This window comes from Colias philodice, chromosome 13 (genome assembly GCF_061535455.1).
Source record: "Colias philodice isolate Cphi_HAF_F1 chromosome 13, ilColPhil1 Martin Lab GWU primary, whole genome shotgun sequence".
Classification (NCBI taxonomy): domain Eukaryota; kingdom Metazoa; phylum Arthropoda; class Insecta; order Lepidoptera; family Pieridae; genus Colias; species Colias philodice.
In genome coordinates this window covers 3,448,903-3,475,736 of record NC_143098.1, presented here as the reverse complement: position 1 = coordinate 3,475,736, position 26,834 = coordinate 3,448,903, and the positions used below count along the sequence as shown (strand labels likewise).

General features: G+C 32.8%; 1 protein-coding gene across 1 annotated transcript; it reads right to left on the bottom strand.

Moving 5' to 3' along the window:
* Positions 1-18,650: 18,650 nt before the first annotated feature.
* On the bottom strand, positions 18,651-20,550 carry LOC149483278 (uncharacterized). Its single transcript, XM_089702226.1, has 2 exons — positions 20,407-20,550; positions 18,651-20,131 (listed from the first exon to the last, which is right to left on the bottom strand). The coding sequence occupies exons 1-2, from the start codon at positions 20,462-20,464 to the stop codon at positions 19,209-19,211; spliced, it is 981 nt and encodes a 326-aa protein (XP_089558352.1). The 5' UTR covers positions 20,465-20,550; the 3' UTR covers positions 18,651-19,208.
* Positions 20,551-26,834: the final 6,284 nt, after the last annotated feature.

Below are 26,834 nucleotides of genomic sequence, written 5' to 3'. Positions count from 1 at the left end.
TTACATTTTTATCATATCCTTTTCTAATGGGTTTCATCCTACTGCGATTTTTTTTTGTTTCAAAAATTATCTACCCTGGTGTATAGGTAAATTTTCCACATAAAATGTCCTTTAAATTATGACGTATTATATTTTTAACCCCCGACGCAAAAAGACTGGTGTTATGTGTTTGACCGCTATGTATTTCTGTGTGTGTGTGTGTGTCTGTCTATGGCACCGTAGCTGGCTAACAGGTAAACCGAATTAGATGCGGTTTTTTTTGTTAGGCAGAATATTTTCCGACGCTGGTTCTTAGATAAAGTGTATCAAAATTGGTTCATCCACTTATTATACCTACATAGGGGTAAAAGTGGGAATGAAAAAAATGAAAGTTATAATTTATTTTTAAAGATCGTCGGGAAGTTTATGAAATTATTTATTCCTTTTTCTATACACTTTTCTTCGTCTAAACGGTTTAGTTACGTGCTCTCTCTCTCTTCAGCCTTTAGTTACGTGCGTGAGACAGGAAAGATCTAATTTGGATTTGTTTCTGGATTTGATAAAAACTGAGTATCGATTAAGCTGATCAGTGGCTACTGGCTACACCATAGATTATTAAAAACATGCGTTTAAGAAAGGAAGGAAATAGAATTTGCTCCTCTCCCCCCCCCCCTGGTTCCTAAAAAATAATATGACATAATTTAAAAGAAATTTTACGTAGAATTAGTTAGGCATTTCTTTTTTGATTTTCGATATTATATACTAATCATAATTTTTAATTACAATATGTAGTAACTATTTGGTATAGGTTAGGCATTTCATTTCTTGATTTTCTTTAATAATTTGGTACGTAAGTTTTTTAGCTCAGTTTAGTAAGAAATTTTAATAACAATTCTTTTAATTATTTATGGTAGTACAACAGTACAGTATTTACTCAATAATTGTATGTTAAATAGTAATTCAGCATGGGCGTAGCCACGGTGGGGCTGGGTGGGGCGCTTACCCTGGCTTTGATCTGGTAGGTACTAATTGTGAAGGGGAGTGGGCGTGGGATTGGGACTGAACGTGGCATATGGCGTGGGAGTGCGAGTGGGCGCGGGAGTGGGAGCATGAAAATAAAAATGATTTTTTATTGTTGCCCCACCCTGAGCCCATGGTCATAGGTCCCATAGTCACTATTCCACGCGAACGAAGTCGCGGGGACAGCTAGTAGACAAATATAATCAGAAAGCTAAGCTCAACCATAAAAGATAGACATTTATGATGTCGGGAGATATTTTTTATATAATATGGAGAACATTTCTTTCATACTTGATTTCTGTGTAGCTTTAACCATTAAGATACACGCATTAAGAACGCACACGCGACGAAAGCTTAAAAATGGAGTTGCTGCTCTGCTCACGAATATGAAAAATAATTGTACCAAGTTTCGTTTAAATCCGTCGAGTAGTTTTTGTTTCTATAACGGTTATACAGACAGACAGACGGACAAACATTTTTGACGTCGATGTCGATCTCTAATCACCTCGTGATAGTTATTTATATATTTCATGTGCAGAATTGACCTCTACAGATTTAATATAAGTAGGTATACATATATTTAGATTCCAATTTCCATGTAACGTTAAATTCGACTATATAATAACTAACAGACAACGCAGGTTACTCTCGTTTCCGTAAGTTGAGGCGGCTACATATTCGGTCCTAATAACATGACTTTTTGTGAACGAAACGACAGCGCGGTTTAATTCGATGGCAACACTATCAGAAAAAAGGAAATATTTTTAACTTTGAAAAAATATTATGATTTACACTATTAATACTATTTTAACATTAACACAAAATATAAGACTATGAGTGTGTAAAAATAAATCCAGCTAGTTTCACATCACACTTATGTTTATAATTAGGTATACGACATGAAAATATAATAATTACCAAGCAATAATCATACAGATAAATACTGAACAAAAGTATTAACAGTCAAAGTATATTTTTACTAACAACATGTAAATGATGAAGGAATAATAATTATCAACGAACTAACCTTTTTGTATTAGAGTCCCGCCTCGTGATCGAATTATTAAAACACGAAGATTTTTAAAAATGTAACCAATGAACACAATCAATATTAGATTAACTGTAATGGTGTCTAGTTTGACTTAAAATAATATACATCTACCCTCACTTTTAAAAATGTAGTATATTCACACGAATTATATAAGCGCACCTTATAGGGAAGGGAAGATTTATTATGGGTTAAAGAGTTAAATAAATAAATAACATAATTATATTTAAATTATTAATTTTTAACATTGTGTTCAGTAGTGTTAACATGTAAATTGATTTGATTTTTACGAAATCTCATAGATGGCGCTGAATCAAATTTGTCTTTATAGTACTAAGATTCATTAAACAGTTTCTCTGCCCAAATTACGTAAATGACGTAGTTTTTATAGTGTAAAGCTAGATAATAGCATGGCTTACTCAAAAACAACATTTAAACATGAGTCTTTAGATTGTACGCTGTCGTAGTTCACGGAATACGTAAGAAAAGTAAAGGTTCACAGCTCCTCCCCCGGAGGTGATAGCATGATAATATGTTTAAAAAAACCTCACACGACCTGTTAGTAATATTCATGCAAAATTTGAAGTCAATCTATGCAGTACTTTTCGAGATTAGCTCGGACAAACATACAGACAAACAGACAAACAGACAAACAGACAAACAGACAAACAGACAAAAATTCTAAAAACTATATTTTTGGCTTCTATATCGATTATAGATCATGGATTATGTATTCTTTTAAAAAAATATTCAATGTACAGTTTTGACTTTCCTACGATTTTATTATATGTATAGATTAAGATATCTATAGAGTTTTGGTTAAAATTATTCATTAAAATACGCGTAATTCCATTAGGCTCGTATAAAAAAATTGTTTCGTAAAATCAAATAAGTTCTATTCGTATTTAACAGCATATTTCCTTGAAGTCCAAATTAACATTTAAAAGAAGATTTGAACAAACACGAATTACACAAAAACAAGATCATTCTTTCACCATTTTTATAAAGTTTTCAGTTAATCTGTATCAAAGAGCTGTAACGTAATTTAACAGAGTATTTGTAAGTTTTTAATTATCTATATGAGTCTTCTTTGTCACGGTTATTCCGCTCGAATGAACCCTTAATTTTGATACAAACTGCAGTGGAATGCTTGTTTCCAGTTAACTGTAAAGTATGTTCTAATTCAAAATACTCTATTTTCTGCATTTCAGGTATGCGGAATATTGAATGAACTTCTTCCTTTATTTACTTCGTCTGTCACTGTTTTTAATTAAATTTATACTGCGCTTTGAATATTATTAAATGGAATGTTTTGTAAGTTGTAAAAGTTAGCTAAAAGGGGCTATGTCAATGACAGAAAACTATGAAGAATTTCACATTTATTTTTTATACAAAAACGAGTGAGATATGGATTTGATTTGGTAATCAAACCCATATTATCTCACTCAAAAAACTTACATTCTAATATCAGTATTATTTTGTACAATTTTATGTGTGTATTTGTTTATAAATATCTCGTTTGTTCATAATCTAGGAATATTTGTTGAATTATATAAAATATCTATTCATAAAAAATTCTCAAACTTAAAACACTACCAGTTAAGTATGTAAATACCCGTAAAAGACTTAACAATGAAACCGTTTATAAAATCCGCGTCAAGACAAAATAAACAAAGCCTAATGCCTACCCCATAAAGGCGTTGTAACATATCTTTCCAAATCTTTTGGGTAATGAAATCTGAGCTCAGTAATGTGGGGAGACGGATTATCGAGCAAAATTGTTAGACTCCCTCGATTCGATACGAATGATTTATTTTAAGGATAATACGACAAATATTTTGTAAAGCCGTTGCTATACAGGATTTTGTCATTGATGAAAATGTGTTTTATTGTGTGACTAGCTGTTGCCCGCGACTTCGTCCGCGATTCGGTCGTTTTTCGTCATTCGTCGTTTAAAAAAAATACGTGACACTTTATTTTTGAATGTTCTTAATTGTCTCTTATAAAATTTAACTACATTAAAATTGAATACTCTGATAAGAAAATCTTAAAATCATCGAAAATCATAGACATCGAATATCTGAGGAAAACATGAATGAATGTGATTTAAATTCTACATTTCTTAGTAATTAAAATAATAATCTAAATTAAATGTAGATTAACAGTTTGAGCGCACCATTATAGAATATGTACCTAAGTAATAAATTACGTTAGTTTACATAGTAACTTTACTAAAAACACGATGACTTTCTTTCGCGCTCGGTACCACAAACTAAACATGTTTGTGGTACGTGGCCCGCGTCACTTTACCCCCCACGAGTACCCCTCCGTTGCTATGCGAAAATACATTCGTCGCCCTACTGTAGGAAAAATTGTAATACTGCGGCCTGGGCGTTATAACACGCTCAGGGAATTCCTGAGTGCTGATAGACTTCCGTCTATCGGCATTTATACCAATTTTATATTAATATCACCATCTTGAGGAAAAGCTTCTAATGTCGATTTAAAACGCATATATACGGATTAACCTGATGAATTAACATGTTCTAAAATTGTGAAATGAGTTCAGTTTTAAATTCGAGAAATATTGATTTCTTGTATTCGATTATTCGTCGTAGTCGAATACAAAATATATTTAAAGAAACTTAGGTTGGCCTTCAGGCAAAAGGGATCCTATCAAATGATAAACTTGACCTTGTATCTTAAAAGTAAGAATGAAAGGAGCATCTAATAATTGTTGAGCACCAAAGGATCATTTAAAACGCAATACTATAAGAGCTAATATTGTCTAAGAACTGTTTAGATTGCACATGTTCCTCTAAAACTTAAAAGTAGTGATTTCAAAGGTTCCGGCGTATCTTCAAACGAAAGCCGACTCCTTACTCCACTTTAAAGCATTACAAAAAGAACATACTACGTTAATATCGCCTATACAGAAGATGATCTGTAATCAATTGTGAGGTTATAAGCAAACCCACTTTTATATTATTTTGTCGGACCACACCACCGAATTTGTAGATTGATCTTCTATGTTTACCTCTAAGTCATTAAGACTATGTCGAAATCTGTCTGCAATAAGACGGGCCTCTCGCTATTCGTCCGTTTAAAGAGACCAATAGTTTCAATTCTTAATCTTTCATTAAACAAACTTATTAATCGTTCTTGTCTCAAATAATGGTAATATTCGCGTCCCTACTCTAGTCATTGCTTATGCTGCTTATCTTCGAGAGATCGAATAATATTATGGTGCACCCTATTATTTGTCAAACGGTCTTCATATTGAGTAAAAGTTTCAGAATTCTCGAGATAAAATATGACGATCGTGATCAGCTGTGAGACGTAATTCCCTCTCAGTGAGGGTTTCGGTCTCACGGGATAGTACAATATGCCATTTGCGATCAGCTGTGAGACGTTATATATACCCTCAGTGAAGGTTTCGGTCTCACAGGATAGTACATGCCGTTCGTGGTCAGCTGTGAGCCGCAATTCTCGTTGTGAAGCGGTTTCAGGTTCAGCATAACACATGTTGTTTTCGGTCAATAGTAAGCCTCTTATCTCTAACGATCCTTGAGAACTCTTATTTCTCATTTTCTTAACTTTGCTCGAATTTCGATATATAAAGATTTTTTAGGTGGCACTGATGCGGGTGAATAAAAATTAAAACGGACTAAGAGTGTTATAATCTCAATAATCATCATCAATACATATAATAAAATTGTGGAAAAGTGATGTCTGTACAATTAAAATATTTTGTAGAAAAAAATTAGCAGGTGTTATTATTATCGAGAAATCGAGAGAAACCATTTTTTTCTCTTAAAAGCTCTCCCCCTCCCACTTCCCGAACTCCGATTGACCGTAATTTATTTTTCCTTACATTTTTATCATATCCTTTTCTAATGGGTTTCATCCTACTGCGATTTTTTTTTGTTTCAAAAATTATCTACCCTGGTGTATAGGTAAATTTTCCACATAAAATGTCCTTTAAATTATGACGTATTATATTTTTAACCCCCGACGCAAAAAGACTGGTGTTATGTGTTTGACCGCTATGTATTTCTGTGTGTGTGTGTGTGTCTGTCTATGGCACCGTAGCTGGCTAACAGGTAAACCGAATTAGATGCGGTTTTTTTTGTTAGGCAGAATATTTTCCGACGCTGGTTCTTAGATAAAGTGTATCAAAATTGGTTCATCCACTTATTATACCTACATAGGGGTAAAAGTGGGAATGAAAAAAATGAAAGTTATAATTTATTTTTAAAGATCGTCGGGAAGTTTATGAAATTATTTATTCCTTTTTCTATACACTTTTCTTCGTCTAAACGGTTTAGTTACGTGCTCTCTCTCTCTTCAGCCTTTAGTTACGTGCGTGAGACAGGAAAGATCTAATTTGGATTTGTTTCTGGATTTGATAAAAACTGAGTATCGATTAAGCTGATCAGTGGCTACTGGCTACACCATAGATTATTAAAAACATGCGTTTAAGAAAGGAAGGAAATAGAATTTGCTCCTCTCCCCCCCCCCCCCCTGGTTCCTAAAAAATAATATGACATAATTTAAAAGAAATTTTACGTAGAATTAGTTAGGCATTTCTTTTTTGATTTTCGATATTATATACTAATCATAATTTTTAATTACAATATGTAGTAACTATTTGGTATAGGTTAGGCATTTCATTTCTTGATTTTCTTTAATAATTTGGTACGTAAGTTTTTTAGCTCAGTTTAGTAAGAAATTTTAATAACAATTCTTTTAATTATTTATGGTAGTACAACAGTACAGTATTTACTCAATAATTGTATGTTAAATAGTAATTCAGCATGGGCGTAGCCACGGTGGGGCTGGGTGGGGCGCTTACCCTGGCTTTGATCTGGTAGGTACTAATTGTGAAGGGGAGTGGGCGTGGGATTGGGACTGAACGTGGCATATGGCGTGGGAGTGCGAGTGGGCGCGGGAGTGGGAGCATGAAAATAAAAATGATTTTTTATTGTTGCCCCACCCTGAGCCCATGGTCATAGGTCCCATAGTCACTATTCCACGCGAACGAAGTCGCGGGGACAGCTAGTAGACAAATATAATCAGAAAGCTAAGCTCAACCATAAAAGATAGACATTTATGATGTCGGGAGATATTTTTTATATAATATGGAGAACATTTCTTTCATACTTGATTTCTGTGTAGCTTTAACCATTAAGATACACGCATTAAGAACGCACACGCGACGAAAGCTTAAAAATGGAGTTGCTGCTCTGCTCACGAATATGAAAAATAATTGTACCAAGTTTCGTTTAAATCCGTCGAGTAGTTTTTGTTTCTATAACGGTTATACAGACAGACAGACGGACAAACATTTTTGACGTCGATGTCGATCTCTAATCACCTCGTGATAGTTATTTATATATTTCATGTGCAGAATTGACCTCTACAGATTTAATATAAGTAGGTATACATATATTTAGATTCCAATTTCCATGTAACGTTAAATTCGACTATATAATAACTAACAGACAACGCAGGTTACTCTCGTTTCCGTAAGTTGAGGCGGCTACATATTCGGTCCTAATAACATGACTTTTTGTGAACGAAACGACAGCGCGGTTTAATTCGATGGCAACACTATCAGAAAAAAGGAAATATTTTTAACTTTGAAAAAATATTATGATTTACACTATTAATACTATTTTAACATTAACACAAAATATAAGACTATGAGTGTGTAAAAATAAATCCAGCTAGTTTCACATCACACTTATGTTTATAATTAGGTATACGACATGAAAATATAATAATTACCAAGCAATAATCATACAGATAAATACTGAACAAAAGTATTAACAGTCAAAGTATATTTTTACTAACAACATGTAAATGATGAAGGAATAATAATTATCAACGAACTAACCTTTTTGTATTAGAGTCCCGCCTCGTGATCGAATTATTAAAACACGAAGATTTTTAAAAATGTAACCAATGAACACAATCAATATTAGATTAACTGTAATGGTGTCTAGTTTGACTTAAAATAATATACATCTACCCTCACTTTTAAAAATGTAGTATATTCACACGAATTATATAAGCGCACCTTATAGGGAAGGGAAGATTTATTATGGGTTAAAGAGTTAAATAAATAAATAACATAATTATATTTAAATTATTAATTTTTAACATTGTGTTCAGTAGTGTTAACATGTAAATTGATTTGATTTTTACGAAATCTCATAGATGGCGCTGAATCAAATTTGTCTTTATAGTACTAAGATTCATTAAACAGTTTCTCTGCCCAAATTACGTAAATGACGTAGTTTTTATAGTGTAAAGCTAGATAATAGCATGGCTTACTCAAAAACAACATTTAAACATGAGTCTTTAGATTGTACGCTGTCGTAGTTCACGGAATACGTAAGAAAAGTAAAGGTTCACAGCTCCTCCCCCGGAGGTGATAGCATGATAATATGTTTAAAAAAACCTCACACGACCTGTTAGTAATATTCATGCAAAATTTGAAGTCAATCTATGCAGTACTTTTCGAGATTAGCTCGGACAAACATACAGACAAACAGACAAACAGACAAACAGACAAACAGACAAACAGACAAAAATTCTAAAAACTATATTTTTGGCTTCTATATCGATTATAGATCATGGATTATGTATTCTTTTAAAAAAATATTCAATGTACAGTTTTGACTTTCCTACGATTTTATTATATGTATAGATAGCTGTTGCCCGCGACTTCGTCCGCGATTCGGTCGTTTTTCGTCATTCGTCGTTTAAAAAAAATACGTGACACTTTATTTTTGAATGTTCTTAATTGTCTCTTATAAAATTTAACTACATTAAAATTGAATACTCTGATAAGAAAATCTTAAAATCATCGAAAATCATAGACATCGAATATCTGAGGAAAACATGAATGAATGTGATTTAAATTCTACATTTCTTAGTAATTAAAATAATAATCTAAATTAAATGTAGATTAACAGTTTGAGCGCACCATTATAGAATATGTACCTAAGTAATAAATTACGTTAGTTTACATAGTAACTTTACTAAAAACACGATGACTTTCTTTCGCGCTCGGTACCACAAACTAAACATGTTTGTGGTACGTGGCCCGCGTCACTTTACCCCCCACGAGTACCCCTCCGTTGCTATGCGAAAATACATTCGTCGCCCTACTGTAGGAAAAATTGTAATACTGCGGCCTGGGCGTTATAACACGCTCAGGGAATTCCTGAGTGCTGATAGACTTCCGTCTATCGGCATTTATACCAATTTTATATTAATATCACCATCTTGAGGAAAAGCTTCTAATGTCGATTTAAAACGCATATATACGGATTAACCTGATGAATTAACATGTTCTAAAATTGTGAAATGAGTTCAGTTTTAAATTCGAGAAATATTGATTTCTTGTATTCGATTATTCGTCGTAGTCGAATACAAAATATATTTAAAGAAACTTAGGTTGGCCTTCAGGCAAAAGGGATCCTATCAAATGATAAACTTGACCTTGTATCTTAAAAGTAAGAATGAAAGGAGCATCTAATAATTGTTGAGCACCAAAGGATCATTTAAAACGCAATACTATAAGAGCTAATATTGTCTAAGAACTGTTTAGATTGCACATGTTCCTCTAAAACTTAAAAGTAGTGATTTCAAAGGTTCCGGCGTATCTTCAAACGAAAGCCGACTCCTTACTCCACTTTAAAGCATTACAAAAAGAACATACTACGTTAATATCGCCTATACAGAAGATGATCTGTAATCAATTGTGAGGTTATAAGCAAACCCACTTTTATATTATTTTGTCGGACCACACCACCGAATTTGTAGATTGATCTTCTATGTTTACCTCTAAGTCATTAAGACTATGTCGAAATCTGTCTGCAATAAGACGGGCCTCTCGCTATTCGTCCGTTTAAAGAGACCAATAGTTTCAATTCTTAATCTTTCATTAAACAAACTTATTAATCGTTCTTGTCTCAAATAATGGTAATATTCGCGTCCCTACTCTAGTCATTGCTTATGCTGCTTATCTTCGAGAGATCGAATAATATTATGGTGCACCCTATTATTTGTCAAACGGTCTTCATATTGAGTAAAAGTTTCAGAATTCTCGAGATAAAATATGACGATCGTGATCAGCTGTGAGACGTAATTCCCTCTCAGTGAGGGTTTCGGTCTCACGGGATAGTACAATATGCCATTTGCGATCAGCTGTGAGACGTTATATATACCCTCAGTGAAGGTTTCGGTCTCACAGGATAGTACATGCCGTTCGTGGTCAGCTGTGAGCCGCAATTCTCGTTGTGAAGCGGTTTCAGGTTCAGCATAACACATGTTGTTTTCGGTCAATAGTAAGCCTCTTATCTCTAACGATCCTTGAGAACTCTTATTTCTCATTTTCTTAACTTTGCTCGAATTTCGATATATAAAGATTTTTTAGGTGGCACTGATGCGGGTGAATAAAAATTAAAACGGACTAAGAGTGTTATAATCTCAATAATCATCATCAATACATATAATAAAATTGTGGAAAAGTGATGTCTGTACAATTAAAATATTTTGTAGAAAAAAATTAGCAGGTGTTATTATTATCGAGAAATCGAGAGAAACCATTTTTTTCTCTTAAAAGCTCTCCCCCTCCCACTTCCCGAACTCCGATTGACCGTAATTTATTTTTCCTTACATTTTTATCATATCCTTTTCTAATGGGTTTCATCCTACTGCGATTTTTTTTTGTTTCAAAAATTATCTACCCTGGTGTATAGGTAAATTTTCCACATAAAATGTCCTTTAAATTATGACGTATTATATTTTTAACCCCCGACGCAAAAAGACTGGTGTTATGTGTTTGACCGCTATGTATTTCTGTGTGTGTGTGTGTGTCTGTCTATGGCACCGTAGCTGGCTAACAGGTAAACCGAATTAGATGCGGTTTTTTTTGTTAGGCAGAATATTTTCCGACGCTGGTTCTTAGATAAAGTGTATCAAAATTGGTTCATCCACTTATTATACCTACATAGGGGTAAAAGTGGGAATGAAAAAAATGAAAGTTATAATTTATTTTTAAAGATCGTCGGGAAGTTTATGAAATTATTTATTCCTTTTTCTATACACTTTTCTTCGTCTAAACGGTTTAGTTACGTGCTCTCTCTCTCTTCAGCCTTTAGTTACGTGCGTGAGACAGGAAAGATCTAATTTGGATTTGTTTCTGGATTTGATAAAAACTGAGTATCGATTAAGCTGATCAGTGGCTACTGGCTACACCATAGATTATTAAAAACATGCGTTTAAGAAAGGAAGGAAATAGAATTTGCTCCTCTCCCCCCCCCCCCCTGGTTCCTAAAAAATAATATGACATAATTTAAAAGAAATTTTACGTAGAATTAGTTAGGCATTTCTTTTTTGATTTTCGATATTATATACTAATCATAATTTTTAATTACAATATGTAGTAACTATTTGGTATAGGTTAGGCATTTCATTTCTTGATTTTCTTTAATAATTTGGTACGTAAGTTTTTTAGCTCAGTTTAGTAAGAAATTTTAATAACAATTCTTTTAATTATTTATGGTAGTACAACAGTACAGTATTTACTCAATAATTGTATGTTAAATAGTAATTCAGCATGGGCGTAGCCACGGTGGGGCTGGGTGGGGCGCTTACCCTGGCTTTGATCTGGTAGGTACTAATTGTGAAGGGGAGTGGGCGTGGGATTGGGACTGAACGTGGCATATGGCGTGGGAGTGCGAGTGGGCGCGGGAGTGGGAGCATGAAAATAAAAATGATTTTTTATTGTTGCCCCACCCTGAGCCCATGGTCATAGGTCCCATAGTCACTATTCCACGCGAACGAAGTCGCGGGGACAGCTAGTAGACAAATATAATCAGAAAGCTAAGCTCAACCATAAAAGATAGACATTTATGATGTCGGGAGATATTTTTTATATAATATGGAGAACATTTCTTTCATACTTGATTTCTGTGTAGCTTTAACCATTAAGATACACGCATTAAGAACGCACACGCGACGAAAGCTTAAAAATGGAGTTGCTGCTCTGCTCACGAATATGAAAAATAATTGTACCAAGTTTCGTTTAAATCCGTCGAGTAGTTTTTGTTTCTATAACGGTTATACAGACAGACAGACGGACAAACATTTTTGACGTCGATGTCGATCTCTAATCACCTCGTGATAGTTATTTATATATTTCATGTGCAGAATTGACCTCTACAGATTTAATATAAGTAGGTATACATATATTTAGATTCCAATTTCCATGTAACGTTAAATTCGACTATATAATAACTAACAGACAACGCAGGTTACTCTCGTTTCCGTAAGTTGAGGCGGCTACATATTCGGTCCTAATAACATGACTTTTTGTGAACGAAACGACAGCGCGGTTTAATTCGATGGCAACACTATCAGAAAAAAGGAAATATTTTTAACTTTGAAAAAATATTATGATTTACACTATTAATACTATTTTAACATTAACACAAAATATAAGACTATGAGTGTGTAAAAATAAATCCAGCTAGTTTCACATCACACTTATGTTTATAATTAGGTATACGACATGAAAATATAATAATTACCAAGCAATAATCATACAGATAAATACTGAACAAAAGTATTAACAGTCAAAGTATATTTTTACTAACAACATGTAAATGATGAAGGAATAATAATTATCAACGAACTAACCTTTTTGTATTAGAGTCCCGCCTCGTGATCGAATTATTAAAACACGAAGATTTTTAAAAATGTAACCAATGAACACAATCAATATTAGATTAACTGTAATGGTGTCTAGTTTGACTTAAAATAATATACATCTACCCTCACTTTTAAAAATGTAGTATATTCACACGAATTATATAAGCGCACCTTATAGGGAAGGGAAGATTTATTATGGGTTAAAGAGTTAAATAAATAAATAACATAATTATATTTAAATTATTAATTTTTAACATTGTGTTCAGTAGTGTTAACATGTAAATTGATTTGATTTTTACGAAATCTCATAGATGGCGCTGAATCAAATTTGTCTTTATAGTACTAAGATTCATTAAACAGTTTCTCTGCCCAAATTACGTAAATGACGTAGTTTTTATAGTGTAAAGCTAGATAATAGCATGGCTTACTCAAAAACAACATTTAAACATGAGTCTTTAGATTGTACGCTGTCGTAGTTCACGGAATACGTAAGAAAAGTAAAGGTTCACAGCTCCTCCCCCGGAGGTGATAGCATGATAATATGTTTAAAAAAACCTCACACGACCTGTTAGTAATATTCATGCAAAATTTGAAGTCAATCTATGCAGTACTTTTCGAGATTAGCTCGGACAAACATACAGACAAACAGACAAACAGACAAACAGACAAACAGACAAACAGACAAAAATTCTAAAAACTATATTTTTGGCTTCTATATCGATTATAGATCATGGATTATGTATTCTTTTAAAAAAATATTCAATGTACAGTTTTGACTTTCCTACGATTTTATTATATGTATATAGATGTTGATGGGCATATGAGTTTTATTTGTTTAAATGCTTCAAAAATGAAGTTAAAAGTATCGAGAGGTACATATTATTATTTGAATGTTTTTGAAGTGAAACTTCTTTATCGGGGGTGGACAAAAATTTTGTGAGACATTTTTTGCGTTACGCCGCGCGCGTTACATTTTTTGCGTTACGCCGCACGCGTTACATTTTTGCGTTACGCCGTACTCGTGAGGCCGGGACTCCACCAAAGCAGAGATGTGTGCGGTGTGCTGTGTGCTGTGCGAGAAGAGATGTTTTTCAGCTCGCGGGACTCCACCAAAGCGGAGATGTGTGCGGTGTGCTGTGTGCTGTGCGAGAAGAGATGTTTTTCAGCTCGGGTGCGGGGCGTTGAGTGCTCAGTACGCATTCTCTCGTCTCCACTGCGCGTCGTCCGCGCACAGCTCACATCTCCGCTTCCATCGCGACATACAAATATTACACATCTCCGCACAGCGATCTCCACTGAAGCTGAGCGGAGAGGAGACGTGTCAATAACTCAATTCTATTGGTTGTTTAAAAAACATCTCCTCTCCGCTCGTCTCGTCTCCGCTTTGGTGGAGTCCCGGCCTGACTATATACATGTTATATTAAAGTGATCAGCAAAATCAAAGGGTTTGTTTTAATTCTAATTCCAGTGAATTTCTAAAAAAAGTAAATAAGTAATTATATCTATTTTTCTAATACTTAGGTGTAATAATTTATTTTTCTAAGTTATTTATGATTAACCTCACTTTTTGATTGTATTTTTCAATACACTAACACGTGGGTGGAATTATGGTATCAATTTTTTCTAATACTTGAATGTTGATTGTGGTATTTATTTTTCTAAAATTGTATTTAAAGTTAACCTCAGTTTTTGATTGAATTTTTTAAAACACCAACACGTGGGCGTGATCATGTTATTTATTTTTCAAGTTATTTAAGCTTAACCTCTGTCTTAATATGTATATATTATGTACTATGTGCGTCATTAATTTCTGACTGTTTCGAGATTTGGTGCAAAATAAAACAGTGTGTAAATAAAATTAAACAATTGAGTAAAAGTATAATTTCATAGATAACACGTTGAGAAGTTCCCTGTATAAATATATAATATACATATCTTGTATAAATACATACATAATATGCCTATAGATCTTTACTCAATTGTTTTATTTTATTGATTTTTTACAAATTTTATTTACACACTATTTTATTTTGCACCATATTTCGAAACAGTCAGAAATTAATGACGCACATATTATATATACATACTTACGTTTTAATATAGAATATTTTTTTTATTTTACAACCTTTACAACTTGATCATTAGGAATTTATTACCTCTATTGTTCGAACAAAAATAAGTTACCGACTTTAAGAACGTGCCGACAATGTAAGTACACTATTGTTTCTTAGAAAACATTTTAGGAGTATACGATAATAAATCTATGACTCACGTAAACACGTGTTTGCTTGATTGGTGTCAGGTGTTCAATTATAATTTTATGAATTCAAAATTTATAAGAATAAACCTCAAACTCTCTGTCCAATCAAAATCTGCCTAAGTCGAAATCCTTTATAAGCTGAAAACGGCAGTGGCCGGCGTAAATATTCAAATAGGTAGCGAGGAGCGAAGCGACGAGCATCTTAGGTTAACTTTTGAACTACCGCACGAGCCGAGCGAGCGAAGCGAGCGAGTTGCAGCAGCGGCCGGTGTAAATATTTAAATAGGTAGCGAGGAGCGAAGCGACGAGCATCTTAGGTTAACTTTTGAACTACCGCACGAGCCGAGCGAGCGAAGCGAGCGAGTTGCAGCAGCGGCCGGTGTAAATATTTAAATAGGTAGCGAGGAGCGAAGCGACGAGCATCTTAGGTTAACTTTTGAACTACCGCACGAGCCAAGCGAGCGAAGCGAGCGAGTCGCGGCAGTGGCCGGCGTAAATATTCAAATAGGTAGCGAGGAGCGAAGCGACGAGCATCTTAGGTTAACTTTTGAACTACCGCACGAGCCGAGCGAGCGAAGCGAGCGAGTTGCAGCAGCAGCCGGTGTAAATATGTAAATAGGTAGCGAGGAGCGAAGCGACGAGCATCTTAGGTTAACTTTTGAACTACCGCACGAGCCGAGCGAGCGAAGCGAGCGAGTTGCAGCAGCGGCCGGTGTAAATATTTAAGTAGGTAGCGACGAGCGTGTGACTAACGTATTTCTTTAATATTGTATATAATAAATTATTTTTTGAAAAATAAGGACATAAAGAAGTTTCACTTCTTACGTGTGTACTCTAGTACACGCACACATTTTTTTTTTTTATGTTTTCAGGTCAGAACTGCTGAATGTGTACAGATGAAATTTATAACTGAATAGATTGGTATCATGTAAACTCAGAAGCAGTATAAAGTATTTATTTGAATAAAATCTTAAAATCTATAAACACAATATCATAAAAAAACAAACAAACATACCGGAGGCATTCTATGTTATAGAATGTCATTTAGATGAATTTAAGTTGTATTTTATTTTATACACTGTTCCTAAAAAATTATACATGAATCTCGGTCGAACTTATAAAATTTCATAATACCTTTTAAAACCTTCGTAAAATTCACAATGTACTATAAATTATACGGTGTGAAGAGTCCTTAACATACATTTACATACCGCACATACGCGTGTGGTATCAGTATTAGTTTGAATATAAAAGACGCGGGGAAAATACTTGTGTAAAGTATTATTATGACACTCATCCCTAAAGTAAGAACCCTTCCACCTTGCTTGAAGGGATGCATTGACATGATTTACGCGCAACATGAATTAAGGATTATTTAAAAATATGTAGGTGTGAAACAGCTTTAATGTTAACAATTTTGAAAGCTTTTGTATGCGACTGTTTCTATACTTGTGATTGGTGTTTTATAAAACGATGATGATGACAATATTGTCAGCATCGTGAATTATGTTTTAATTTGAATTTTAGTTGGCATTTGAGTCAATTAGTTTTCTTGTTTGCCTCGTATTAATTAATTTCTGTTGGTCTCAAAATCGGGCAATCTTCTCCAGACATACACTAATTAATCATTCAATTATTATTAGAAAAACATTAAAAAATAGATAAAATATCTAGTAAATCCCGAAGGATAGAGGATGGAAATTGTATATAGATATTTTCGCGCGACTGTACATTATCTTCAGAGATACAAATAAGAAAAAATAAGATTTAACTTTCATCAATTCTACTAAAAGTACGTTTCGAACTGTATAAAGAAACAAATTGTTCAAGCAAAACAAAGAAATTGACTGAAAAGAAATATGATGAGAAAGTTTCATTCACAATACATCAAAGTGAGAGACAATAATACAGTGTAAAATATTCACTAAGCTCCAACTGATTCCACTATATTGAAGTGTTCTCGACATATTCGGTTTTACGTAGCAATTTTGTAAAAGATATAGTAGTATTATATTGTACAACGTATGTACTTATATTCGATTCATTTATTTATATCATTAAATAGTAAATACTTATCCAAAAATCTATGTCAGTCGTAAAAAATCATCTTGTACTATTACTTACACAAATCTTTAGTGAGAAAAATCTATATCACTAATTCTAGTAAATAGTGATAACATCATTTAATGTAATTATGATGAAATATAATAAAGACAAGAAATGGAATTTGAATTGAATTAATAATAATTCAACGGCTTTTATAAACCACATTTCTTACTCAAATACAGTATCCATCGAATCCCAACAATTAAGCATGAGTTAATAGTTCTAACCACGTTCATCACAGCAAATCTAATAAAAGCCCTTAATATAGATTGAAAAGTTCCCCAATACAGCAAGAACATAAAATGGGAGCCCGTCAACAAAATATTAGTATTCAGGTGACGGTAAAAGGGAGTCAACGCATTAACCTTTAAAAAGGGGTCAATGCGTGAAACTTGTATCCCCTAATATCTTATTCTGGACAACTATTTGTTTGAGGGTTCCGTAGCGACAGGTACTGCCACGGAATATTGATAGGCCGAGATTATTCGCTTTCAGGAATTAGTTTGCGCTTAATGAGTTGGGTAAGTGTGGGTGTATAGACTTACAAACTTCAACGGTCATATTACAAAGTGATTCTGTTTAGGGTTGACCGCCTTCTTGTCTTAATGAATACTGCATGAGCGTTATTACTAGGAGGTCGAGGGTTAAAATGAGGATTAAAAAGTTGATATCAAAATCATATGACAAATGAAAATGAAATGCTTTGACATACGTCACGAACGACCGTTTTGAAATTGGATACTGAATAACTTCAAACATCTGAATACGAAAGTAAAAGACCTTAAATAATAACGTCATCCAGAAAATATAAAATTCGATGTAACAAAAACTGGTGCGTCTTTTTTATTACGTAGCTGGTGTTATTAACGTTTACGGGAGCAAAACGATTGAAAACCTCAATAATTGTAAAAAATCTTAAAATGAAAATCTACTAGTTTCCACAGACCATTTTACGAGAACTTCCAACGACTGCTTCTGTCAGGTGAATAATAAATGTGTAAGAAGTCAGAGTCCTTTCTGTTTCTTGCCAACTCGGCCGTTCTAAACATACTTCGTAAATGTTTGCAATATTTATTCTAATAATATTTTAACCATGCTTCAATGTATTGTAAAAGCTTATTAATTTCGTACGAATGCATATTTCGTACGACAGGAAAGTATCTCTTTCAGGAAAATAATACTGATCGACTATGCAACTTTAAAATATCAAGTTCTCAGAAATAAATGAGGTGTTAGTGGAATATAATTGTATTTAGTATTTTTGTCAAAAAATGTTTCAGAGTTTATTATAAAAAAAAAAAATAAGCTGAAAATAAAATAGAATTAGTAATATTGTATTGTGCATTATAATTTTGAAATGCAACGGGCGTTGGTATCAAATAGCTTCAATACCAATAGAGATTAATGTTGATAATATATTGATTTAGAACTACGTCTTATCAAATATTTTTTTTTTATTATTATCTACTTTAAAATAAGTAACGGAACGAAGCAATAAGAAGAAAATAATTCTATAAATATTATATTTTATCAAGAATAGGTTAAGAAATCATTTATCGCTTTGTTAAAAAACTGAACAAATACACAAGTAAACTGTACTATACTTGACAATCAAATGGAAATCTATGAAATTGTTACTGCATAAACCGTTAGTCAAAGTATAAATGATTAGATTTATTTCCAATACATTCATGTTTCAGTCTAACGGCTATCACATTACATCTCTGACAATAAAACTAACATTAATTTGCTAACGATTCACATAACAATGTCACCCACGAGCAGAAACACAAAAGCTGACGCTTGTTTTACGAGTATATTCTGACAATTGCGATTGAAGAGCCCTGTAAAGTTACATCGGTTACATTTACTGCCATTGTTCAGATTTATGCGTCGATCGCAATGAAATTTATGATATACGACATTTGTACAATATCGCGTGTAACCTGTATCATTAAAGCATGAAGTCGTAAATGACAGACGGATGCCTCTTATCTCCCTTTTTCAACATGATGAATATATGAGCCATCGTTCGTTATTTTCATAAGCTTTATGGAATCTGTAGCATTATTTCCAATGGTAATAGTTATTGTTATAAGGAACAAAACCAGTATTTTTAATTGGTTGTTGCTCTAGATACCCATCATAATACAATCCTGCTAGAGGTTGAAATTGAGAAGTTAGTTGATGCTTTCCTGACGTTTGCCATGGATCAATCTTTGAATATTGTAAGTTTGAGTTATAGGAATTCTCCACATTGTTGTTGTAAGAATATGGGTATTGTTTATAACTGTTATAATAAGATGGGAGTCGAGTCGGATATACAACTGCGTTATACCACGATTCATCACTTCTGCTTTCAACATTTTCTTTAATATTATTATTTTGATCAGTGCTATTTTCCGAACTGAAATTTTGCCAATTGTTTTCCAAAGATGGTAGCATTAGATTATTATCAATTGGTGCTTCGGTGAATGTAATAGTATCAACTTCATTTTTATAAATTGCAGTTGGATAAGGCCCTTCAACTGTTGTGGTTCCATTTACATCTAAACTGTCTGTTTCAGATGTACTGTCTGTGCTTTCGGTTGAAGTAGTTAAAGTTTCATTACTTATTTCAATAGTCATATTATTATCAGCAGTATTTTGCTTAAATGTGTCTTCCTCTGAGCTATCTTGATCACAATCGTTACCAAGTTCTTCGGCCGTTTCATCATTTAAGTTATTTTGTGTTTTGTTGGAATCGTCCAAAACAAGTTTAGCTGGAGATATTATTTGAACTGTTTCCCCATTTCCATCATAATTATCAACAGAGTCACCTCCATGGAGATTTTGCTGGCTTAATGATGGAACCACAAGTATTGGTGACAATACATAAGGTGGCAACTGCAGAGCTAAATTTTGACCAATTTTGTATCCTTCCAAGAATCCTAGTAGTGGCAAAATATCACGTTTCTCTCTCTCTTTTGGTTGAAGATATTCAGCCGACACTGAAATAGAAATCACTTCCATTATTATTCAAGTTTTCGAATTATTTACAAACAATATTAAAACTCAAAGTAAATTTTTCTTTGAATAAGCCCAATCTAAACGATGTTCTTGGTACGCTTTGTAATCACTTCCTAGAAGGAGCTTTTGAACTGATAATAAATTGCGGACTATTCTAAATATACTTTAAAAAAGAAATTCTTTACAAATTGTATATTCTAAAAATTTGTATCTAGGTAAAAAATACAATAATATTTCATATTGATTAGGTACTTACAAAAGGTAGAACTGGAAGCCACAATAGTAATTAGGGACAAACAACCGCCCACATGCATTTTGTAGTTTCAAATGATACGCGCAACTGTAATGCCTTGTTATCATTTATCAATGAATGGATTTATGCGGAGGATAGAAATTAGAAATACATGTTACACTTCACGGAACGTTCTATGACTTTTTAATAAGCAGTTATATGCTATTTAGGTATGACTAATGAATCCAATATTATTAGTTTACTGATATACCTACTATTTCACATGTTATATTAAATTCAGCAACATAAAAATCACTACAAACTTAAGAAATATGGTAGAGATTTTATTTATAAAAAGGTTAACTAAAATGGGAAATATATTCCTTTTTCTATATACCTACAATACCTAAACAAAAAAAAACTTTATATCTGCGTAGTAACTACAATATTGAAAATGATTACAATAATAACCATAAAATGAAATAATATATTGTGTTCAACTTAATAAATATTGAAATGAAAAACTCTTTTTCAAAAGGACATACACACTGAGTTAAATATATATTAAAATAAAAACGTAACTCTTATCACAATGCGGGTTTACTGTTCACGTAATATAGAAAGATTTCACTTTCATTTCAATGTACTGTAACTAATAAGAATATTACCTACTGCGTTCCCTGTCTATTATTCCTCTACTTCTCTCTATACTAAATTATTGATGAAAAATGACTAATAAATAACAAAACTTTTTCTTTATACAATATCTAACTATATAAAAATAAGTCGGGTTTTCCTTCCTGACGCTATAACTCCAGAACACACCAACCGATTTCCACGGTTTTGCATTCATTGGAAAGGTCTCGGGCTCCGTGAGGTTTATAGCAAAGAAAAGGCTGGTGGCGAAACGGAGTTCGCCCGGTTTGCTAGTTAAGAGCCCTTTGTACTGAAAGTTTAGGCATTTTAGGCACTGAGATGGCTCGCGCCCGCGTTGCGCAGGAGCCGGCGCGGCATGAACTCCGGTGACCTATGAAGGCGGGTGATTATGCCACAGTATAAATAAATCAGTAGTTCGATTTTATTTGCTATCGTAGGAATGTTGTTGATATATAAATTTACTACTTATCCTATACCATTAAACGAGCAATATTTGCATATTTATACAGGGTGTCCCAAAAAGTAGTGATATACTGAAGCTGGGAGGTAGAGGACTTAGAGGGCTATCCGAATCACCCCCATGTGTGTTATGCGATTTTTCGTATTTTCGGAGTTATTACATTTTTTTTCAATTTTTCATCTATCGCCGAGTACGATGAGATTTTTATTTATGGTGACGTGAATTATTGCGCTAGATGCTTGTTTTTTTTTGTGTGCTAAGCTGAAAGATAGGCCAATTCAGTATGGTAACATTTACTATCGTTAGATCTTCGAATGGAATAAAAAAAAGAATTAAATGCTATGAAAGATAAAATTACCCAGTATGTTCATAACTTCAAGGGCCCATAAAAAAATAAAATCACATAAAAAAGGTTTTCCATTTGGCTTTTAAAAACTTGCTCTATCGATCAGGTAGCTACCCTAAAAATTTCATTTTATTATTCTGAAGGCTTCAATCGAAAAATTGAAATCTAAATGTGGTAAGTGCAAAATTTTTATTAACATGATGATTATTAAAACCAATAAATAGGTGTTTAAAAATGAATTTTTTTTAAATAGCCCCGCTGTTGCTCAATGCAAGTGCGACATCACCGTAAAAAGTTGTCTTTTTAATGTCTGAATGCTCTTTTATCATTTTTAATGGTTTCTTCTGCTACTATGAATTTCCGGGTTATTTCGTCCAAATTGTGGCAGTCTCTCGTCTTTGTAGTATCCCCACGGAAAAAATTCAATAGGGTTTATGTCCGGAGACCGTGGAGGCCAGGCTAAAGGGCAAAAATACCCTGAAAGATGGATTGGTCGTTGCAGCCTGCGCATGCGCCGGTGACGCCTGCTTTAAAGCCTGGCCTCCACGGTCCCTCGAATAAACCCCATTGATTTTTTTTCAATGGGGATACTAAAAAGACCTCGGCTACTTGAGAGAATGCCCCAATTTGGACAAAATAACCCGGAAATTCATAGTAGCAGAAGAAACCATTAAAAATGATAAAAAAGCATTCAGACAATTAAAAGACAACTTTTTACGGTGATGTCGCACTTGCACTGAGCAACAGCGGGGCTATTTAAAAAAATTCTGGTAATTAAACACCTATTTATTGGTTTTAATGATCATCATGTTAATAAAAATTTTGCACTTACCACATTTAGATTTCAATTTTTCGATTGAAGCCTTCAGAATAATAAAATGAAATTTTTATGGTGGCTACCTGATCGATAGAGCAAGTTTTTAAAAGCCAAATGGAAAACCTTTTTTATGTGATTTTATTTTTTTATGGGCCCTTGAAGTTATGAACATACTGGGTAATTTTATCTTTCTTAGCATTTAATTCTTTTTTTTATTCCATTCGAAGATCTAACGATAGTAAATGTTACCATACTGAATTGGCCTATCTTTCAGCTTAGCACACAAAAAAAAACAAGCATCTAGCGCAATAATTCACGTCACCATAAATAAAAATCTCATCGTACTCGGCGATAGATGAAAAATTGAAAAAAATGTAATAACTCCGAAAATACGAAAAATCGCATAACACACATGGGGGTGATTCGGATAGCCCTCTTGGTCCTCTACCTCCCAGCTTCCGTTCATCACTACTTTTTGGGACACCCTGTATATTTGTTTGTATATATACAGTGTGGAAATTTTCGATGTGCCCTGAATGGAAAGTACTTGAAATACTAGGGATAGCAAATTTTTCTGAAAAGAAACATTCCTTTTTCAAATTTTATTTTATTATTCAAATCGATAGAAACAATATAAAAGATAATTTATTGTTAATTTCTCGTAAAAATTTTTTGGTCTATTTTATACATACATTTAAAGTTTAAAATGAAACTCTCGTTCTGGATACATTAATTTATTTTCTTCTGAAAATATTGGTAATAATAATTTAAAGTAAAACAAATAAAAAAGGCAAAATAATAATTGAATATAAGTATGTAATAAGTAAGTTAGTGTATTCTAAATTTTTGAAAATCTTTGAATGCAGTTCTATTTCTTTTTAAAAATAAAGGAAATTTGCTATCTCCAGTATTTCTAGTACTTTCACCCAGGGCCCATCGAAAATTTCCACACTGTATTTACAAACAAATATATTAATATGCAAATATTGTTCGTTTAATAGTATAGAATAAGAAGTTAATTTATATTTACAACAATAATCCTAGGATAACTAACAAAATCAAACTACTGATTTATTTATACCGTGACATGCTCGCCGTTTTACTCGCCGCTCGGTTCTAATACGCGAACGGCGACTGCAACGTGGTCGGGAGCAAAACTAGCACAGGTCCTCCCTCGATAACGTCCGGCTGGACTCTGGCTGCACTGACGTGGTGCGCGCGAGTCGCATTAATTTACGTATTATATTTTATATAGAAAAAAATAAGGGCTAAATTAAAAATCTATCCAAAAACTTCCCTGTAAAACCTGATTAGTAAATGAAATGTCAAATTTTCATAAACATAGCGTTCCCCTAATTCTCATAAAACTGATTATGCTTTTAAAATCGATGTTACTTCTGATTTTTTTTTGATCGAGTCAAATGTTTAATATTGTGTTTTTATCCAAAAAAGTCACTAGATCAAACGTTTATCTGTGCTATATATTTTTTTAGGATTTTAAATATGATGATTTCTATCCAAAAACCATGATTTAGAAACATACATTTCGGAGCAGGGCCCCTTAATTTATAATTAAATATTTAAATAGAAATTTGTTGCGCAATTTATAAAAGTATATTTGTGCCCCACGGGGTTATTAATTATTATAAAATATATATTTAATTTACATACTGATACAAATTCTCAAAGCAGTGAATGTACAAGAGTAACTAATAACTATGTGCATCACATTGTATATTGAAATCTTATCACTTTTTCAAAATTTTTCTTTGCAAGAAGTTCTAGGATTTATAACTTTCGTACGGAAACCAGGAAGATTATTCAAACAAGTTTTCATTTATATTTTCCTAATAACTGACAACATATTTTAAACAGGTTCAAATAAATATATTTTATTCTCATAATATTATAGAGCTATTTGTTCTCATTTCAATTATTTACTTTATCAAAATATGCAGGTAAAAGTTAAAAAATTCCTTACTTAATATAATAAAAAAAACCTAATAACTTTGAAACTACGCAACGGATTTTGATGCGATTTTTTTAATAGATAGAGTGATTCGAGAGGAAGGTTTTAGTATAATATAATTTATTAGGTTTTAGACAAAGCGGGCGAAGCCGCGGGCGGAAAGCTAGTTAATTATAAACTACAGCAGATAAAATAGTACTAAAATTAAAATAAAAAACGTACCTACCTATGTCATGTCCTAGTAAAAGTATTTTCCAATTTCATTTCTGAATTTGCTCTGATTTTTTGTACATTTTATTAACATGGAATCCATCAAACTAAATAGTATGATGGATGCCATGCGAAAATTAAAATTACTTTCGTATATATTTTTACAACAATATCTAAAAGAAAATAAAGGTTTTCATAAAAAATAATAATTATTTGCTTTAAATAATTTATAACGCAAATTGCATATACTCATTGATTTTTCTTGAATATCAATTAGAACGTATAAAAGATCATTTATATATTTTTATAATAATATAAAACGTATATTATACATTGCATAGTAGGTTAAAAGCTGTAGAGAAAATTTTCATTCTACAAAATATTTTGATAAACATTTTTATTTGCAACTAGCAGTCCGCCCCGGCTTCGCCCGTGGTACATGTTTACGTTTTCTCTACATAAGAACCATCCTCGTACTTCAAGGAATATAATAAAAAAAGAATTATCGAAATCGGTTCAGCCGTTCTCGAGTTATGCGCTTACCAACAAATTTTGCGATTCATTTTTATATATAAGAAGATATGAATCAGGATTTTCTCGCCATTTCTTATAGCAAATAGTATGGTCAATTTGCAATTATAACAGTACCCAAGTATTCAAATTTCATAGAAAAAAATTATGACCGCATTCCATAGAAACCATACCATAAAATCCCAAGATCGTTCACTCGTCATTATACCTATAGTACTCACAAATCACAATATACTCAAGATATCAAACACAATAGGAAATAAACAAGCAGGATATTAGAATGGAAGCGAAACAGATGACAGGTGAAAGAATCCATTATTACGAATCCTCAGATGAAAGATTCTCTTTATTTTGTCGTTTCGAGTACACCGCTCCAAAAAATAATGCAACTCCTAAGGGGGAATACAAGTGACAATTTAGAACAAAGCATTTTTCCTTATTGTGTACTGTATTTCTTATTTTTCTTTGTTATTCCTTGTAAAGAGTGCATGCTTATTGCTTATGTTTAATATTGTATTAAAATATCTGTAATATGTTATGGAGCGTTTCAGAATTCACGTGAATTTAACTATTTTTATAGTAAAAACTAGGTATTTTATTCTTCTCGATTATTTGTACAAACTTCAAACTTTTTCAGTTTTAATAAATAAAAAATAGTTTGAAGCTCTATTTTATTTATCATCGCTACTGGATACGACATATACACGAATGTAACAAAAAAAAATTAAACGTTAAACTTTAACCCTAATAAAACTTCCTGAAATTTATATTTTATGTAGATACGACGTGCAATAAACACTTGAGAAAATCTAATTATGGGCACAATTGAGGATATGCTCCAATGCAATTATCTGAAGCTATTAAATTCCATTTAATATTGAGAGATGCTACATAATACCTGGACCATTAAGCTCAATTATATTAAATTCATATATGTTTTCCACATAATATCATAATTAATGTGATTACACAACTGCTTTAAAAGAGTAAAATAGAACAAAAACATAAGCTAAATAAAATATATTTCTGACTCTTTAGTCAGAAATATAGCCAAGGAAAAGCTTGTAATAAAATGCAGATATCAAAACAGTAAAAACTGATCAACAACGAGAACACAGTAAAGTAAGTACAATTGCAGTACGAATACTTATTAAACCTATACAAGAACGACGCAATGCAGTCCGCAAAACACGTACAATACGATTTTAATATCAACACCTTTAACAAGTGAAGGCATGAGCACTTCCTTTGTAGCAGTTGTCCAATTTGACTCGACTTGATCTGTCGCTGCAGCTTTATTACTATCTCAGCTCTTACAAAGTAAAATGCTCTCAATATCTGGGGTTGTTCCGATCTGCAATGCTTTATTGGGGTCTATTTTTTATATTAAAAATAGTGAGCAAAATGTTTAACTTGTAATCTTCTTATATATAAAAATGAATCGCAAAATGTGTTGGTAAGC

Coding starts and splice junctions, on each gene's coding strand:
- LOC149483278 (XM_089702226.1), bottom strand. CDS start 20,464: ATGCATGTGGGCGGTTGTTTGTCCCTAATTACTATTGTGGCTTCCAGT. Junction 20,132..20,406: donor GGCTTCCAGTTCTACCTTTT/GTAAGTACCTAA, acceptor TTTCTATTTCAG/TGTCGGCTGAATATCTTCAA.